This window comes from Sphaeramia orbicularis, chromosome 6 (genome assembly GCF_902148855.1).
Source record: "Sphaeramia orbicularis chromosome 6, fSphaOr1.1, whole genome shotgun sequence".
Taxonomy (NCBI): domain Eukaryota; kingdom Metazoa; phylum Chordata; class Actinopteri; order Kurtiformes; family Apogonidae; genus Sphaeramia; species Sphaeramia orbicularis.
Window position 1 is genome coordinate 46,544,531 of NC_043962.1, and position 21,060 is coordinate 46,565,590.

Below are 21,060 nucleotides of genomic sequence, written 5' to 3' on the forward strand. Positions count from 1 at the left end.
ACTGTCTTTATCAGAGGAAAACTCTGAGAGGATCATGTTGGACCCAACGTCGAGGGAAAATCTTAAATTTAAAGATCTGCTGAAGGTAGTCTTGGTTATTATTTCATACACAAACAAACTTGATTGGTCACAAGCCAAGAAGAACACCATGACAAGAAAAATATAACAACAACAATAACAACAACAGCAGCAACAATAATATTAATAATAATATGCACTTTTGGCTTGGCCTTTATGCTTCAGTACAGGTAAATATATTTTTTATGGTTTACAGGAAACAGACACAGTGTCCAGATTTAAAAAACAAAAAAGAAGATATAATACAAAAACACTATAAAACATTATTCAAAGGGAATATAAATGAGGGAAAAATAAATATATAATATGGTTTCCTCTGCTGGAACTTTCACAGGAGTGATTAAGGAAGAGTCATTATATTATGAGAATAAAGTTGTAATATTGAGAGAAAAAGCCATAAGTGTATGAGAGAAGTCTTAGTATTTCAAAATGATCAAAATCCCCAGTGTACCCAAAAGCAGCTGCAGTTTGTACTCAATCTAAGATTTAATTTAATAACAGGCTCATGTGTTCTTCATATAATTTGTTCAATTTACAACTGTTATAAAGTTGGAATAAAATATTTTTTACCTCTTCCCATGAAATGATTGTGACTGTGATTTATTCTTAATAGATAAAAGGTAACAAACGTGATTACTAATATGAATAAATAGGAATGAAAAGAGAAATGTGTCTGAAAACAGCTTTACAGGCAACGGTGTATTTAATTCCAAGGTTATTTTCTTAGTATAATACCTATCTGAACATACTTTGTTTTTTAGTCCTCAGTGTGGCCTTAATGTTAAAGTAAATCTTAATATAATATAATATAATATAATATAATGTAATGTAATGTAATGTAATATAATATAATATAATATAGGAATTAGTAGCATGTAGTGTTTAACCTATTCATAAAAGGTAACAAAGGTGATTACTGATATGTATAAATAGGAATGAAAAAAGAAATGTGTCTGAAAACAGCTTTACAAGCAACAGTGTATTTAATTCCAAGGTTATTTTCTTAGTATTATGACTATCTGAACATACTTTGTTTTTTAGTCCTCAGTGTGGCCTTAATGTTAAAGTAAATTGTAATATAATATAATATAATATAATATAATATAATATAATATAATATAATATAATATAATATAATATAGGAATTAATAGCATGTAGAGTTTAACCTATTCATAAACTTCATTCACGAAGTATTAATTTTTACAGCCACAAACGTTTCTTTTGTAATACACCATTTGGGTCTCCAGAGTAATTATCTTATGCCATCATTCTAATCTAGACCTGAAGTCTCTGTAAACTGAACCACAAGTGTGCAGTAAAATCATTACACATAAACATTTACTGATTTGTTGCTTCATCATGACCGACTGCACCAATTAAATCCCACTGATGCATTAAGGCACCTGCATGTTTTCCTGGTTTCTGAATTGAAACTATTACTTTGGAAAAGAATCTGGATATTTTTCATCTAGAGGTAATTTTTTTTTCTGTCATCCAGGTCCTGATCGACTGGATCAACAGTGAATTAGAGGAAGAAAGGATCATAGTGAAAGACCTGGAGGAGGACTGTTATGACGGACAGGTTCTCCAGAAGCTGTTTGGTGAGTTTGTTCATATCTGGAAGGACTCCATGGTCATACTTAGCACCCACTTTCACAAAATAAGGAAGAATCACATCATTTCAAGGTGATAAATAAATGTGTACATTCAGGAGCACAAATGGAAATAGTAACCTCTGGGTTTAGCCTCCAGGTGGAACAGAGTTCAGGGTTTTATTGCCTCTTTAAACTGGGTGGTTCAGTGACCAGTGCTGTTAACGCCTCCTAGAGGGTAAAAGGTGGAACAGGAGGTTGAAATATGTGAAACAGATGTAGGAAAAAACATTTTTGGAAATAATTATTAGATCCCCTATCACCACATTACCTTTAAATAACTTGTTCTTTGAATATTAATTGTTTCTAGATTGTTTTTCAACACTGGATGTTACCTGTTGAGAACATTGTCTGTTTACTGTTGCTAATTTAAGTACAGTTTATGCATCCATTTATTTATTAACTGTCTAAAGCGTTTCATATGCCTTTTTGTCACTTTTTTTTCTCCCATTTGTGCTCACATTCATAAAAAAAATGTGGACTTTTCACCGTTTTGTCACTGTGATCTTATTATTTTCAAATTGGTATAAGGGTGAGGTCAAGGGTGTCATGGATGGACAGCCCACTCCTTTTTGATTCATAACCTTTGAACCAGACACATTTAAGACAAATATTACACATAATTAGAAAGGTCTAAATGCCATCTTTTGAAAAATATCAAAAACTACCGTGTCACGGATGGTCAAAAAATTAACGTCTATTTTTTTTGCAAGAATTACAAAGTTCTCAAAAGTGAAATTTCTATGACATTTTTATCCTAAAATGCATTCAGTGTATACCTTAAACCCTTTATTTTACAACCTAATAATTGGTTAGAGGAAAAAAAATATTTTATCAAACCTAAATAGCAAAAGTTTTGACAAATGGCAGCATCACGGATGACCATATATATATATATATATATATATATATATGTGTGTGTGTGTGTGTGTATGTATGTATGTATGTGTGTGTGTGTGTATATATATATATATATATATATATATATATATATATATATGTTTTGTTTTGTTTTTTTTTTACAATATTTACAACATACAAATAATATTAACATTATTACCTACCCTTAAGGAGGTTATGTTTTTGCCAGCGTTGGTTTGTCTGTCTGTCTGTCTGTCTGTCTGTCTGTCTGTCTGTGTGCAAGATAACCCAAAAAGTTAAGGACAGATTTGGATGAAAATTTCAAGAAATGCTGATACTGGCACAAGGAACAAATGATTACATTTTGGTGGTGATCGGGGGTGGGGGGGCCACGGGGGCCCACTGATCTGCCTTGGTGGAGGTCTGCGCTCTCCAAGTGCTTTTCTGGTATTCAAATGTATTTTGCGTAGACATATGCATTTATTAATTTTAAACTCTGTGTGTTTAGAATATGACATAAATAATATAATAGTCAAATATCAGTGTATTTGGAATAAATTTAGTTCATTTATGAGAGTTTATAAAATGAACTCAGAACGACGACAGAAAACTTTGTCACTTTCCAAACATTCACACTCATAAAACTCCTCACATTTTTTTTCACAAGTTTTTTCTCATTTCAAAATACATTTTCCTGAAAATGTAAGTAATTATCGACCCAAAAATATAAGTTTGGTGTAGATTATTGTAGTAAAATTTTTTGACCAGGTGTTTACCTTCCCTTGACTTTGCCCGTAAGTTACCTGGTATTTTTGTGATTTCCATGATCTGTTTTTAGATTTCTTTACCCCTCCTTCTCTGCTGAGATAGGCTTCAGCACCCTCCACAACCCTAGTGAGGATAAAGCAGGTTCAGAAGATGAATGAATGAATGAATGAATGAATAAATGTATATTGTTTGGTTCCAGACCGTTTTTTTCTATTTCTGTCCAATGATGGCTCTTCAGATAGCATAGATTGCCAACCCATGGTATATACTTTATACATTTCTGGCTGAACCAGCTGTATGCATGTTTTTTCTGCTTTATTATCCAAAGTTGAACGTCTGTGCTCAAACTTTGTGTTTAGCTTCTTTGGTTCCCACACATCCTTCCTCTCATTTCTTGTCCCCTGTGTAAACCCCAGCTAGTGATGGCAGCCTGGCAGAATATTTCATCAGCCGCGAGACAAAAAGAACATCAAGACCTTGCACATTAATTTTCAAACACATACACATAAGCACATCTCAGATACACACATTTGATTCCATACACTATGCTGTAGACGTACACAACCTGAAACATGATGCATAATGTTGCTTTGACTCAGATCCTCTTTGGTTTTCAGTCTTTTATCACCAGTGCTTTTCATGTAATCATAATCTTTTATTGCATCAGTGATAGTTTTTTAATCCGTGTTGCTTGTGTCTTTTATAATTTTTTCAACACCCACTCAGAGATTTGCCACTTTCTTTACTCAGGGTTAGAACAAAAAAGCCTTTCTTCATCTTTGATTCTTGTTTTGAACTGAAGATACAAACGCTGAAAAAAACATTTCAGGCACTTTTTCTACTGACTGCTCTACTTTTGTGTGTTCTGCAAATGATGGTTTTTAACATATCAGTGGTAAAAAGACGAAGTTCATCTTTTTTTATATACGGGTATAAAATTCTGTCATTTTTCTTAAACCTACAAACCAAGTAAACGGAGCGTCCTGGTTAAGAGATTACTTTAAAAGCACAGAGTTTGCATTTTGTTGAACCTTTACCGTATTACCCTTTACATCCTTCTTCACGATACGCCTCCCATTAAGTCAGTGTTATTGCCTTAAAATGTTCTATATCAGTGGGGTCTGTGGGCCAAAACTGGCCTGCCAAAGATTCCACTCCGGCCCGTGGGATGAATTTGAAAAGTGCAAAATTTACACCGAAAAATTAACAATCAATGGTGTCAAAATCATTTTAGCCCAATTTGATCACCAGTAAAATAATAGCAGAATAACCTGTAAATAATGACAACTCCAAATTCCAAACTGCAAAATATTAACAATGTTATTTTGTTACTAAAGGTTTTGTGCCTTTATAGATCCACTGTCATCTGTAATGGACATACAAATAATAAGTTGAGGGATAATATTGTTAAAATTGCGCTTGTTTTTTAAAGAAATTTCAGGTTGTTCATAATTCATTCTTTTTTGCAAAAGGAATGTTTGTAAATGGATGCCTCTATGAAACTGAGTTCATTTTGGTACCTGGCACTTTGCCAGCTTTTTAGACCCAATAATAAAAGAGAAATGTAGACATGTTTCCCCCCAGGATGTACCTAATGATGATCTCAGAAAAATGCCAAAAAATTATACTCTTGTTCTGAGCCATCCCAAAATTAATGAATTTTCAATAAAATATTGGGGCCAAAAATAGGACCAAAATTGGGACATGAAAAGCTACCTGGGTGTCAGTGCATTTGATCTGGAAAACATGGCTGTAAATGTTCTTATATAAATAAGACACTGTGTTAAATGTCATGATCCTAGTGGTTTTTCTAATCCAGATATGCAGGTTTTTCATGAATCTCAGTCTCATTCCAGGTTTTGTATGTAACCCATCGTGTCCACTTGCGTTACATACAGAACCTGCCCATTTAAACGCATATAAATTGCAAATGATTTTGCAACAGCAATCATTTTTGTGAAACACTCTACCTTGCATAATTAGTTCAATTCCCAAAATGTACCTGTGAGAGAATAAAGAGATATTGAAAAACATAGTAGCACATAATTTTTGTGTCCTATATGTAGATTTTTGTATTAAATATAATGTAAAATAATCTAAAAATGTGCTTTATCTGAAAAATAGTTTCTCTTTTATCTCAGTAAATATTTATTCTTAAAATAGACCCAAAGTGCTTCCAAACTTGCTGCATAACATTAGTCTACATCTGGTTTGAATTTTTAGCCCCCATGTGTTTTTAGGGACCACTTTCATAGAAGCACCCAAATGTAGACGTTTGTTACATTTTCATTATTTTAATTTTACTTTTTTACACTAAAACAAAGCGAAAAACCTGGAAATGTCTTTATTTATAAGCTATTTTTCTATTATTATACTGGTTCGGTCCACTTGAGGTCATATTGGGCTGTCTGTGACCCCTGAACTAAAATGAGTTTAACACACCTGCTCTGTTTCATTTTGATGACAGAGAAGCTGTCAGGCAGGAAGCTGAATGTGGCAGAGGTGACGCAGTCTGAGATTGGTCAGAAGCAGAAACTTCAGACCGTCCTGGAGGCTGTAAACGAATTGCTGAGGCCTCACGGCTGGTCCGTCGAGTGGAGCGTGGACTGTGAGTTTCACCTGTAAAACCAAATCCCCTAATTTGCATCACAAATGGAGAAGGCGCTCATTTGTTCGGAGCAAACAAGAGGATTGTCTCCTGGCAGTAATGGCAGATTTGTGTTCATTCATGGTTCATTTGTAGCTTATTTGCGCCTTTTTAAAATTTTGCTTTCATCTGAAAACAGCTGTTTATCTTTCATCTTCAGACAATTGCACGCATTGTGGTTAGCTGTATGTGATGTGAAAGAGCTAACAGTCCTTTCTAATTTATTATTGCAGCTGTCCATTCAAAGAACCTAGTGGCTATTGTGTATCTGCTGGTGGCTCTCGCGATGCATTTCCAGGCTCCCATCAGACTGCCTGAACATGTTTCTGTACAGGTGGTGGTCGTCAAGGTAAAGCATCCCATTAAAGGTAGGGTGGGAGATCCTGGAAAAACAGTTCGAGCAAGCAACATTTTGAAAATACACAATTCAAAAGTCCAAACCCCTTTCTTCAGCCTCCAGAATACTGTAACGTGCAGTGCTTTTTTTTTTTTTTTTGATCAATTTTTTATTTGTTTTCATTGTGCATCTTAGAAGTACAATACAAAAGAAAAAGAAAGAAATTCACATTTTATAATACAAGATTCTATGACACACAAAGTATAATAAACCCCACCCCCCCAGAACCAGTGGTGACCCCCATACCAACCCAATATGGATCTCAGAATACGAAAACCAACTAATAAAGACAAATACATGTATATAGATGAAAGAGAATATAATTTACAGATACAAAGAGAATAGTGATCAGGAAAGTCATAGACAGTTATGTTGCACTCTTTATTACCTCCGCCAAGGAGGTTATGTTTTTGCCAGGGTTTGTTTGTCTGTCTGTTGGTCTGTCTGTTAGTGTGCAACATAACTCAAAAAGTTATGGACAGATTTTGATGAAATTTTCAGGGTTTGTTGGAAATGGGATAAGGAAGAAATGATTAACTTTTGGGGGTGATCCGGAAAAAATCCTGGATTCTGGATCACTTTGAAATTTTCGTTAACATTGTGGTAAATGGGGCCAAAATTTTCGTTTCCCAATATCTCGCTTAATTATTGACCAAAACTCATGAAATTTAACTCAGGAATTGACAATGGGGTCCTCTATCACATTTCAAAGGCTGATCCGGATCTGATCCAGAAGGTGGATTTTATCTCAATTTATATAAAAAATGGGGGTGCCCTTACTTTTTGGCCTACTGTGCCTTTAATTTGGATAAAAATTTCAGGAAATGTTGATACTGGCACAAGGAACAAATGATTAAATTTTGGTGGTGATCGGGGGTGGGGGGGCCCACGGGGGGGGCCCACTGATCAGCCTTGGCGGAGGTCTGCGCTCTCCGAGTGCTTCTAGTTTAACCATAAAATAAACACCATCCCACATACTAAGTGTTTTTCCACTGGCTGCATGCATCCGGGCCACTGTCCTCTCCATCAGAACTATATCTAGAAAATAATTGATCCATTGTTGCCGTGATAAAGTATGAGGCGGCTGCCATCTCAATGCCAGCATTTTCTTGGCTGCAGTGAGGGCAGCCCATAATATACACCTTTGCTGAAGAGAAAGTTTTAAGGTAGAGGCATCATTAAGCAGAAGTAAAGATGGTGATAATGGGATATTAATCTCCAGCGTCTCACTCAAAGTGTAATGTGCAGTGCTTGTTCCCGATCGTTGACGAGCGCTGCACAGTATCAACTCGCCCGCCGCCCCCAATCTACGGATCCATGCGTACCTAATTCATTCTCCTCCAACACCCCCGACTCTTACGATCCACCCCCCACCCCCCCACGGATCCATGTGTACCTCTGAATTCAGGTCTGCATATCATTATATTAGATTATAAATTGGACTTTTCACTTACATGTTCTTTGTAATCTCAGACTAGTATGAACAGCTGATTGCAGTAAGACTAATGTCAGGCTAGCAGCTCACTAAAGTTTGCTTTGAGCGCTGTGATCTGTGCATTTCACTATTATGTTTGTCAGCAGAACAGCCCCAATGTATACCTATATCGCTAATGTTACATTCCCTAGTGATTTATGTTAGTGACAAAACAGCTCGCAGGCGAACTTTCCATCCTAATATAGCTAATATAGCTAGCCAAGCTCTGGCTCTGGCTTCGTTTCCTGTACAAGTGCTCCAAGCTTCTGCAAACCAAGGTTATTATCGTTAACGAAAACTAACAAAATGACGAAAACTAGAATTGAAAAAACATTTTCGTTAACTGAAATAAATAAAAACTATAATTAAAAGAAAAAACGATAACTAACTGAAACTGTATTGTGTGCTTACAAAACTAACACAAATTTATAAAAATTATGGATAAAATTCCCTTCGTTTTCGTCTTTGTCAGTGTCGGATTGATACAAAGTCGATTTATTTCGCTCTAGCAATTTTAGCTAGTGGCACCATACGACACTTTATGGTCCGTCACTTCTCATCACTTGTCATTTAGAGTCGTCTTCTGGTCCTCACTCTACCTGGAAACATGGAGACTAAAGTTGGGAGAAAGCAGCAGAGTCCTGTCTGGGATTTATTTGAATATGACGGCGAAGAAGATAAAAGATACGACAAAACTATAATTAATACTAAAACTAAACTAAAACTAAGCATTTATAAAAAAAAAAAGAAAACTAATACAGGGTGGGGAAGCAAAATTTACAATATTTTGAGGCAGGGATTGAAAGACAGTGTATGACCAATTAGTTTATTGAAAGTCATGAGAATTTATTTGCCACAAGAAAATTTACATAATAGAAAATGTTTTTATTTTTTATATTATTATTATTAATTTATATTATTTATTTTATATATTTATTATTATAATATCATGCTTCAGTTTATCATTTACACATGTACATTACAACTAACAGATCACAGTAGATCCACAAATACACAAAACATACAGTAACAGGCAGAACGTTGTCAAAGTTGCGCTCATTTTTCTTAGGACATTTCATGTGGTGCATATAATTAATCATTCAGTGTACATAAGAGATAATTTTTAGTTTTATTGTCGAGTTCTAGATAGGTAGATGCGTACTCTATGTTTATGTTTATTTTTTTATTTCTTACATTTTTTATTCTACTTATCTTAAATATTTTTGATCCTGTAACTCTTATTCCACTGCTGTTGTTGTACTCTGCTGTTGTAATGCTGCAATTTCCCCACTGTGGGACAAATGAAGGTTATCTTATCTTATCTTATCTTATCTTATCTTATCTTATCTTATCTTATCTTATCTTATCTTATCTTATCTTATCTTATCTTATCTTATCTTATCTGTTCAGGTTATTCAGATTTTCTGTGAAAAGGTAATTTGTAAATGTAAATATTTTCATGTACAGGGTGGGGAAGCAAAATTTACAATATTTTGAGGCAGGGATTGAAAGACAGTGTATGACCAATTAGTTTATTGAAAGTCATGAGAATTTATTTGCCACAAGAAAATTTACATAATAGAAAATGTTTTTATTCTATGTGTACTCCTTCTTTCTCAATAACTGCCTTCACATGCTTCCTGAAAGTAGCGCAAGTGTTCGTCAAATATTCGGGTGACAACTTCTCCCATTCTTCTTTAATAGTATCTTCCAGACTTTCTCGTAATAGTTTTGCTCATAGTCATTCTCTTCTTTCCATTATAAACAGTCTTTATGGACACTCCAACTATTTTTGAAATCTCCTTTGGTGTGACGAGTGCATTCAGCAAATCACACACTCTTTGACGTTTGCTTTCCTGATTACTCATATGGGCAAAAGTTTCTGAAAAGGTATGGATAATAGTGTTAGGTATGATTATGACATCAGTATATGTTTGGTTTCAAAACAATTGACGTAGTGTCTGCTGAGAAAAAACAACTAAATGTTCATTGTAAATTTTGCTTCCCCACCCTGTAAAAACGAGCAAACATGCTCTAAAAACAAATGAAAACTAACTGAATTAGAGAAAAAAAGTCAAAACTAGATAAAACTTTACTATAATGAAAAATCCAAAACTATTATAACCTTGCTGCAAACACGTGATTCGTGCACGAAGAGGGGTACATGCGGAGGGGGGAGGGACAAATGACAGTTGAGTTTGATAGACATATCACCATTCAGTCATTTCAATGGGCCGGTTAAAATAATTGGATGGTGTTTTTTCAGTCCTGTCTGTTCCACAGGTGACTAAAATTTTTTATTTTTGTGTTAGAGCATTTAAATAATGGGTTGTAATTGGTGTGCGAAGGGGATTTTAAACAATATAATAAAAAATGCTCCGGGAAAACATCTTCTACCCTACCTTTAATCGTCCTCTAACTCCATTCAAATGCACGCTTTGATGTCGTTCTAGTATTCAGTATGTCAAAAACAAAGTACAACCTTTGCACTTTTGCCCTTTTTTGTCTTATAATATGCTCCCAGTTGGTTTGACAGTATGTCTTGTAGTCTGATAAAAGAAAGGTCAGCCTGTTTGGATCTGAATGTGTGCAGGGTGTAGAGTGAAAAAATGCCTGTCACACTTTAAAGTCGACTGAGTTTTTTAAAACGTAGCTGAAGACCTTCTTGTTTAGATGTGCTTTTAGTTATGAGTGGGTTTTATGACCATTTGCTTTTATATTTTTATACCTGTGTCTGTAGCTGTATGTTTTTTTTTATACTTGTGTATGTAGCGGTGTGTGTGTGTGTGTTTTGCCTGTGTTTTTAACTTCTGATTTTATTGTATAGCACTTTGTGAAATCTTTCAGGAAAATTGCTATATAAATAAACTTTATTATTATTATTATTATTATTATTATTATTATTATTATTATTATTATTATTATTATTATTATTATTATTATTGTATCATAGTTTGGAGCTGAATGTGTTCTGTTGGTTCTGGAGAGCTAAAATTCATTGATACAGTTATTGATTCCACTGTATACCGTAACACAGGGGTGTCAAACTCATATTAGTTCAGGGGCCACATACAGCCCAAAATGACCTACAGTGGGCCGAATCATTAAAATAATAACATAAGAAGATATAAATAATGTCATTTCCAAAATTTGTATGTCTAACTTCAATGTTTCAGAGTGGAAAAATGTAAAATTATTATTATCAAAATGTTTACATCTACAAACTATTCTTTAAAAAATGTGAAAAACATGAACAACCATGAACAAAATGAAATTTAATAAGAAACTAGAAGCACTCGGAGAGCGCAGACCTCCGCCAAGGCTGATCAGTGCCCCCCCCCCCCCCGATCACCACCAAAATTTAATCATTTCTTCCTTATCCCATTTCCAACAAACCCTGAAAATTTCATCCAAATCTGTCCATAACTTTTTGAGTTATGTTGCACACTAACGGACAGACAAACAAACCCTGGCAAAAACATAATCTCCTTGGCGGAGGTAAAAAAAAAAAGAGCAATTTTAACAATTTATGCCATTATTTGGCCTCAGCTTCTCATTTTCACATGTTCATTACAACTTCCAGATGGATCTACAAATACACAAAACGTTTAATAACAGACAGAATATTAGTGCAATTACACTGAATTCTCCTAAGACATTTCAGGTTGTTCGTATTTGTTCAGATTATTCACATTTTTTGTAAAAGGCTAGTCTGTAAATATACAATTTTTTGTATAATTTTACTTTTTTTATGATTAAAAAAAAAAAAAAAAACAGAAAAATTTGTGGTTTTCATTATTTATAGTTTATTATGATAGTATTGTACTGGTCTGACCCACTTTACATTGAAATGACCTATAATTATTTTAACATCCTTGATTGTGAATTTCTTCAGTGTAAGTTTTGTATTTCACTAATTCATCCCGCGGGCCGGTTTGGACCCTCTGGTGGGCCGGTTTTGGCCCCCGGCCCGCATGTTTGACACCCCTGCCATAACATTTTGAAGGAGGAGATGAATGCTTCTTATGAAAGATTGGTCAAAGATCTGTATTTCAGCATGACAGTGACCTTCAGCTGCACTCCAAACAGATAACTACCTTTACTGAAAGAATGACCTAGTACAGGGGTGGGCAATCCTGGTCCTTGAGGGCCGGTATCCTGCATGTTTTAGAAGTTTCCCTCTTCCAACACACCTGGTTCACATGATAAGCCTATCATCAAGCTCTGTAGAAGCCTGATAATGACCTTCAGGTGTGCTGGAAGAGGGAAACATCTAAAACATGCAGGATACCGGCCCTCAAGGACCAGGGTTGCCCACCCCTGACACAGTATGTTGCCTCATCCGAACCCAGAACCAGTGCTTGTGGAACATCCTGAAACACAAAGTGGAGGAACATCAGCAGCTCAGATAGGTCATCAAACATCCCAGCCCAAAACCTGTGCAAGGCTATTGTTGAAAGAAGGGTGTTAGAAAATATCAGTTCTGCAATATATCGCAATATTTCATCTCACAATACTGTATTGATAATAAAAAGTACTGTATCAATATTTTTAGGCATTTATTCAAATGCAGGTATGGCAGAAGTTCATTTTTGTTTTTTGTTTTTCTTTATTGTTTATATCTTATTTATTATTATTTAACGCTGTTTTAGTAAATAATGGTTATTTGAAGCATCCTAAAAGTACTTTTTACTGTCTGAGAGAGGCAGATGTTTGTTCCTTTGCTGGGATTGCATAAAAATAATGTTATGATGTTAGTTATGAACAAATAGAAAATTAACATTTGAGCAGGATCTTAAACTATAATGTCTGTAAAACATAATTTAACTTTTAACACAGGAACATTTTGTGATATAGCATTCGATCCTGTTATGATCAAATAAAAATGTGTTTAGTATTTGTGCATATTTCTGGTGTAATTCAATTCTTCTAGGAAATAATCTTTTAAAAAAGAAACAAAACCAATAAAAAATGGCCTTTCAACAGTATCATGATATATTGTGATAAATCGTATCGTGATCCTATGATTTGCATTGTCAGATTCTTGCCAATACACACCCCTTCTTCTCACACAAAATACTGACATAGGAGCAGATTTTAAGTGACTGCACTAAAAGTGTTTATTCAGTTTTGTTGCCTCTTTTGGCAGAAAACTCCATTTTATCTTTACTTTTTTTCTGAAGTAGCAGTTTTGTTTCATCTATGTAAATCAGAAAATGTTTACTCCTTTAGAACATCACTTTTCCAAAGGATGCAAAGGGTGTACTCACATTTGGGAGCTGCTATATGTATGTGTAGATGAATTTGCAAGATGTACAAGACTATCCTGAGTGAAAACACAAGCACTGTGTGTTTTGTTTGAGCAGAAGCGAGAAGGCATTCTGCAGACCGCTATAGTGAACAAGGAGCTGACGAGCACCACAGAGTAAGAGCTCATACTGTTTCCTTAGTCCTTTTTTTTCCTTTTTATCTGCTGTTATGATGTTCTAAATTATATGCACGTTCACAAACTCTTACTTGTATTTGTGTTTTTTTTGTAGAATGATGTTGGGCAGATTTGGTGAGTCTCAGCTCCACATCTGTTTAATGTCACAATATTATGCAAATGATGATTTGATTTAGTTTTTCATCCTCATAATTCCCTGGGGAATGTGTTTTTCTTCAAAACAGAGAGAGATGCCTTTGACACTTTGCTGGATCACGCACCAGACAAACTCAACGTGGTAAAAACGGTAAATAAATGTTACAAATCATTTTTTCTAGACTCGCTTGAAATGTCATCTGTTAAGTATTGCACCTAAGATTGTTTATTGATGAAATAATTATTGGTTGAATGTTATTTGTTGTGCTTCCAGTCACTTATTACCTTCGTGAACAAACATCTGAACAAGCTTAACCTGGAAGTGACCGAACTAGAATCTCAGGTATGAGGTTTAAAGGTGTATTTATGGAATCCAATCGTTAACAGTGAATTATTAATGAAGTCATAAGTACTGCATGTTTTATGTAATAGATTTTCATACTTCAATCTATTTTAAACACTACATATCTGATTGATCTGATCTGTTCTTAGGCACTTGTAATTTATTGCACACAGCCTACTATCTATCTATGTATATATCTTTGTATATCTTTATATATGGGTGCTTCTCTGAAACTGGGTTCATTTTGGTACCAGCTTTTTAGACCCAATAATAAAAGATCATTTTAGACATATTTCCCCACAGGATGCACCTAATGATGGCCTCAGATAAATGTAAAATAATTATACTCCTGCTCTGAGCCATCCCAAAATTAATTCATTTTTAATACAAGTGTTCAGAGAACGCAAACCTCTGCCAAGCACCCCAAACGGTGTGCATGTGTGGATCGACTATTTCTTTTTAAATTAAACTGTTTCAAGGTTGTTCCATACAGCAGAAAAAGTTGAAGCTTGGAACCAGTCATGTGTATGTCAAATTAGATTAAATTCCAATCAGTATTTGTTGAGTTATAATGGAAAATGTGTTGTAAATGGGATTTTCAGTGTTAAATTGAAATGTCCACAGAGTCCACATTCCAGTTTTTATGAATTTTCAAAAATTGCTCAATGATGAGAGATAGGAAAATTTGAGGTTTTTTGACCTTACTGTGACCTTGAACTTTGGCCTACTTGGCCCAAAATTTAATGGGTTGGTCCCAGGGCCTAGGCCTATCTGTGGGTAAAATTTGGTAAAGATGGTTGGAATAGTTTTCCCGTAAAGTTGCTAACAAACAAACATACAAACAAACACACAAAGCAAAGTGATCACAATACCTCCTGGTGGAGGTAATAAAAATATTGTGACCAAAAATAGGACCAAAATTGGAACAGGAAAAGCTACCTAAGTGTCAGTGCATTTAATCTGGAAAACATGGCTGTAAATGGTCTTATATAGGGCTATAAATAAAGATACTGTGTTAAATTTGCTGATCCTAGTGGTTTTTCTAACCCGGACATATGGGTTTTTCATGAATTGGCAGTCTCATTCCAGGTTTCGTGTGCAACCCATTGTGTCCACTCGCGTTACACGCAGAATCTGCCCATTTAAACACAAATAAATAGTGACTTTTTCAACAGCGGTCATTTTTGTGAAACACTCTGCCTTGTGTAATTAGTTTAATTCCCAAAATGTACCTGTGAGAGAATAAAGAGATATTAAAAAAAATAGTAGTGTGTAATTTTTGTGTCCTTTTGACTGCATTACATGCAGATTTTTGCATTTAATATAACGTGAAATAATATAAAAAAAAAGTGTTTTATCAGAAAAATAGTTTCTCTTTTATCTCACTAAGTATTTATTTTTAAAATAGACCCAAAGTGCTTCCAAACTTGCCTCATAACATTAGTCTACATCTGGTTTGAATTTTTAGCCCCCATGTCCTGTTTTTAGGGACCAGTTTCATAGAAGCACCCATATAAATACATATATCGTGTTTGTTTGTGCAGTTTGCAGATGGCGTGTACCTGATTTTGTTGATGGGTCTGTTAGAAGACTACTTTGTTCCCCTGTACAACTTCTTTCTCACACCTGAAAGCTTTGAACAGAAGGTGATCTCAGCCTCAAAAAGTCAAATATCTCCACAATTATGAGGATTTCAAGTAATTTAGCTTAACATTAAGTTTATGTATTTCCACCCTCAGGTCCACAATGTGGCATTTGCCTTTGAGCTGATGCAGGATGGAGGCCTGAAGAAACCCAAAGCCAGACCAGAAGGTATTTTATCATCACAAATAATTTATAACAATATCTGTTTAAATACATAAAATATGAGATTCCTGGGGGAGGGTTTGTAAAGGCTGGCTGAGATTATGAGTGTCTGGCTCCAACGGGATTACTTAAAAAGGCAATGAATGGTTGATGTCCTGCAGGAGCAGTTGTATTTGCCTTTGTCCACTAGATGGAAACCTTGTTTTTTCTTGACAACAGTGATACCAGCAGGCTGCTGCTGCAGTCACACAGCTGTAAGCTTTATTTCTTTCCATTGTGAATAAAGCAATCTGTGATCTGTTTTATTTTAATATCAGGTTATAGCTACAGAATGAAAAAGGAATTAAGTGCTTATTGTTTTTATGAAAAGTCTAAAATAAAAAATATACCCCTTTTTCTCCTATTCTTCCAGTGCCTTCCAGTTAATTGAATCACCTTAAGGTCACTATCTTGTAGAAAAATTCATGCATGTAGCTTTTTCACCTTCTAGAAAATCTCTTCACATCTTAGTTAATTTCCATAAACATCTTATTAATCATAGAAATATACTCATTTTCATTTTTTCTATGTTTACTGCTCTCCTGTATACTGTTACTCCTATTTTACATCACATTTTTAGCAGCTTATATTTTTTTCTAATATAATGTCAAACTTCACCTTATGCTTTTGCATGTTTCATCAAAATTCCTAATATAGTATTTTACATTCTTTTACTTTCTGCATTTAATTAATCCTCATTATTTTAAAAAATGTCCCTAAATTTTCTTATTTTATTCCAAATTTTATTGCAGTCATCATGCATAGTCTATGGTATCTTCGAAACTATGTGTATCTGTAATAATTCTGAAACTCTTTCACCTCTTTCAGACATTTTCCTGATTTAACCCCCCCCCCCCAAAAAAAAAAAAAAAAAAAAAAAAAAAAAAATATATATATATATATATATATATATATATATATATGTATATATACAACACTCCCCAACTGTAAAAAAGGACCTATTATAGCTATTATCGTCATAGCTGCATGGACACAAACAGAGTATGTGTTCTGATGTTTGAATTTTTTTGTGTTTGGGTTTCCAAATCTGGTACTGACATCAACAGCGTCACCTCAGCTAAAGGGAATCACAGATAATAGGAAGCCCAAGGCATGCTGGTCTGAACAGTGATGCAACTGCTGTTAACAAAGACTTCCCCAGAATAATAATTCGTAAATACATGCATATGTGGGACAAGTTCTATATAATTATGCTTTTTTCTTACAATAGAATTTCTTTGGGGAAGATGTAATACATTATATGAAATTAATTTGCAAACTGTTTTGTGCTATTTTAAACTCTCATTTTATTTCTAAACATTATAAATATAATTTTGAGGCAAAATGGTTCAACAGTAATGATAAAGGAGCCTCTTTTGCATTGCAAATTTGATTTCATTGTAGCACGGCCTCTTTTATTTTCTGGCTTTTTTATTCTAAGAATTATTCTCCCATAACTAGTACAAGTTGTTCACAGTGAAATAATACTTCTTTTGTCCAAGTCAAAGGTCTGAATTTCTTTCCTGAGGCTTCACTTTACACTTGCTTTTTCTCCATCTTTGAGTCAAGATCCAAAATGGGTCATGGACCAGTTTTTATTGGGTCACCAATTGGTTGAATAGAATGTGTAACTGTGCTGTGATATGTGAACTTATTTTCATGATTAAAGGCAGTGCTATGAAGGTGGAGGATTATGGATGCACGAAGATAAATAATAAGGCAGATATTATTGTACAGAGAGAAAAAAGTCATTAATTATGAGGATAAAGTTAATTAAAATTTTTTATTTTTGTGTGAAAAAGTAAGAGAATAAGTCAGAATGATCACCTGATTGACATGTACACTTTAAATTCTGCTATAGTGTATTCTTTATACCGCTTATTTATTCTTATTCTATTTTTACCTCTTTTTTTAATGCATGGCATTTAACAAGGTAATTGAGAAACTCAGATGAAAAAAAAAATCTTTGAATCTTTGAACAGCAGAAGTTCAGCTGTGAACATCTTTCTATTTTTTCTCTCCTCCTAAGTCTAAAAACTGAATATCTCGTTATTTGTGAAACCTTTATAAAAGTATAATTTAAGCAGATCCCTTACATCTGTTGCTCTGATATTTCCTCACCTTTATGAGTTAATTCTGATAAAGTTGTGATTTTTTTTCTTGAAATATTAAGACTTTAATCTGGAAATATATTTTTTTTAAGCTTTGGTGTGGAAACAGTCTTCCTTCATATAGTGCAGATGCAGAAAAGTGCATACATTGAGTCTTGTTTTGACAGTGGAGTCAAAAAACATTGATATTATGGCAATTTATGATTCATGTATTTGTGTATTTTTATGAGGCTGGGTTCCAGGGAGATGCTGTACTTTTCCTTTAGGTCTCAGTGGAATAAGTTTGAAAACCCACTGGTCACCTTTGCTGATCTCTATTATGTCTTGTTTTGCCCTGCAGATGTTGTTAACCTGAACCTGAAGTCCACCCTCAGAGTCCTGTACAACCTGTTCACCAACTACAAAAACACTGAGTGACCTCCTCCAGTTCCCCCTCCCCCCTGGTAATTCACCAAACGCTGCCCTGTGCCGGTGCAGTGCCGTCGGGACACCGGAGCTCACCAACTGGGACTGAAAGTCATTATTATGTGGGACTTAAAAAGACCCAGGGGGAGTAGCCCGAAAAAGGCTCCGAATGTTAGTATTTAATCTTCCCCAAATGTCAGTATTTATTTAGTCCTCCCTTGAATGTTAACTGCAACCCAGGAAACCCTGCAACCTTTCAGTCCGCATTTGAATACACAATTGTCACGGGAAAAATGTATGAGGGCAGAATGCTAAAACAGGAAAAAAAAAAAATGGATGTACTGTATGTTTGAAATTCAACTCATTAGTCTCAGATGATTATTTACAAAAATAGTTTGAGATTTGGAGCGTTTGCTTTAGGCCCAGAGACACCTCTGTTGTTTCTGTTGATTCATTAGGATGCAAAAGAGCAACAGACAAGCTTAGCTTAACAACAGGAAATGGGGAAACAGCTACTCAGGCTATGTCCGAAGGTAAAGAAGATCCAGCTTATCTTATTTCTCTCACCTGAAAATGGCTTAGAAATCCATTCTGAAGTATAAAAATAACTGTTAGTTGTTTTACATGAGGAAATGGACTATTTATTTCCAACCAGGTGAAGTGAGCAGTTACATTGTGAGCCAAGTGAATCAAAGTTTATGTTTTTGTATACACAGTATGGCCAATATGTATGTATTACAGTATGGTGTTTTTCAGTATGGTGTTTTTCTGGACTCATAATGTTCTTGAACCAACTACAGCCACTCCAGATCATAACACTGCCCCCACAGGCTTGTACTGTAGGCACTAAGCATGATGGGTAATCACTTCATCCACCTCTCTTCTCAATCTGATGCACCAGTTGGTCTGAAACAGCGTCAGTCTGGACTCATTTGACCGCATGACCTTTTCCCATTGAAACACAGTTGAATCTTTATGCTCTCTATCAGACTGATGGCTGTTTAAGAAATAAGAACCTACTGATTGCATCAGTTAAAGGGTTAAAGAACTTATTCCAGCTGAAACATAGTTAAATCAAGGCGGGGACTTTTTTTGACCAACTTAACAAAAATAATTAATGTGGATTAATCCTTGACCCCTATTCTCTGAATATGTACCAAACATGTACTCATCTACCAAAATCTACCTTGACTGAAATATTTTTAGTACTACTAGTTTTATAATTTTATCACCTCTTAATAATTACTACATTAATTTATCACAAAACATGCAATGTAAGATTTTTTTTCCACATCCCTGATACATATTGTGTTTATTTCTGATTGATTTGTGTTCAAATCAATGTCTTTCTGATCAGTTTGTTAATAGTTCTTTGATGTTCTAAATCAAATATGGTCCTGAATCAGTGGGACACGCCGCTGTAAACCAATGGCAGATTCTGACCTCAGATTGCATCGTATGAGCCAGGATTTTGTCTTCATTTGTACACAATGTCTGGAAACAACATTGTAGCATCCATGTGTATATACAGTCTATGCTTTGCATTAATTTTACTTGACAAATGAGATTTTACATATTTATTATTAGACTTTGCGGTGCTAGTATATGTGGTTTTTGTTACACATTGTGCTCATCTATATTAATCATATTTAGATTAACCCATAAAGACCCATTCATCCACTGATGACCAAAATCATCTACTGATCTAAAATGTTTAATAACTGTTGACCCACTAAATCTATCAATCCAGGTAAATAATTGGTGTAAAATACAGTTTGTCATCTTTTCATGGTCATCACATATGACTCATTTGGACGTTCAGAGTAGTTACTGTGGAAACACCGTCATCATCTACAACAGGGGTGTCAAACTCATTTTAGTTCATTGGCCACATTCAGCTAAATTTGATCTGAAGTGGGCCAAACCACTAAAATAATAACATAATAATGTAGAAATAATGTCAACTCCAAACTTTCCTCTATGTTCTACAGTGAAAAAAGTAAAGTTACATTATGAAAATGTTTACATCTACAAACAATCTTTTCAAACATTGTGAATAATATGAACAAACTGAAGAAATAATTGTAATTTTAACAGTATCATGCTTCAGTTGATCATTTACAAATGTACATTATATATAACTTACAGATCACAGTAGGTCTACAAATACACAAAACATTTATTATCAGGTGGAATATTGTTAAAATTGCACTTCTCTTAAGACATTTCAGGTTGTTTACATTTTTTGCAAAATTCTAAATACATGCAAATATTTACATTTACAAAGAGAAAAATGTGAAGTTATGAGTATTTATAGGTTATTGGGTAGTATTTTACTGATCTGACCCATTTGAGATTGAATTGGTCTGAATGTGGAGCCTGAACTAAAATGATCGTTAATATCTTAAGTGTAATTTTTGCATTTCACAAATTCATCCCTAGGGCCGGACTGGACCCTTTGGCGGGCCTGATTTGGCCCCCGGGCCGCATGTTTGACACCTGTGATCTACAGCATTGATTCACCAGTAAAACCCATGGAATTTGATCAATGACAGTGGATGGAGACACTTGTTTAATGTTCAGTTAATTATATATTTTACTAAATTTTACTTCAGTTTTTTAAATTCCCTCAACTTTAATGTGAGCCTTTATGAACATCTACATGATTAGTTCATTAAATATAGGGCAATATCTGATTTATACTTAAAAATGTTAAATACAGAGCTTAATATTGGAATAAATGGTAAGTAATCCGTTAAGAAAGGTTAAAAATAGAGAAATTCATTTTGGAATAGCCACTAAAGTATGACCAGGTCTTTATGGGTTAATATTTAATGCAACATTTCACAGTGGTATCGATCTTCTTATACAACTCTGAAGCAGCAACCAAGGAGCTG

General features: G+C 34.5%; 1 protein-coding gene across 3 annotated transcripts in view; it reads left to right on the top strand.

Moving 5' to 3' along the window:
• Positions 1–18,888, top strand: part of parvb (parvin, beta) — a 41,648-nt gene extending 22,760 nt beyond the window's left edge. For all 3 annotated transcript variants that reach the window (XM_030137187.1, XM_030137189.1, XM_030137188.1), the window contains exons 3-13: positions 15–85; positions 1,578–1,680; positions 5,828–5,968; positions 6,241–6,356; positions 13,245–13,303; positions 13,419–13,438; positions 13,549–13,610; positions 13,734–13,802; positions 15,347–15,448; positions 15,542–15,614; positions 18,099–18,888. In XM_030137187.1, coding sequence (XP_029993047.1) covers positions 15–85; positions 1,578–1,680; positions 5,828–5,968; positions 6,241–6,356; positions 13,245–13,303; positions 13,419–13,438; positions 13,549–13,610; positions 13,734–13,802; positions 15,347–15,448; positions 15,542–15,614; positions 18,099–18,175 — 893 coding nt within the window. In that variant the 3' untranslated portion in view covers positions 18,176–18,888. The remainder of the gene's footprint in view (positions 1–14; positions 86–1,577; positions 1,681–5,827; positions 5,969–6,240; positions 6,357–13,244; positions 13,304–13,418; positions 13,439–13,548; positions 13,611–13,733; positions 13,803–15,346; positions 15,449–15,541; positions 15,615–18,098) is intronic.
• The last annotated feature ends 2,172 nt before the right edge of the window (positions 18,889–21,060 follow it).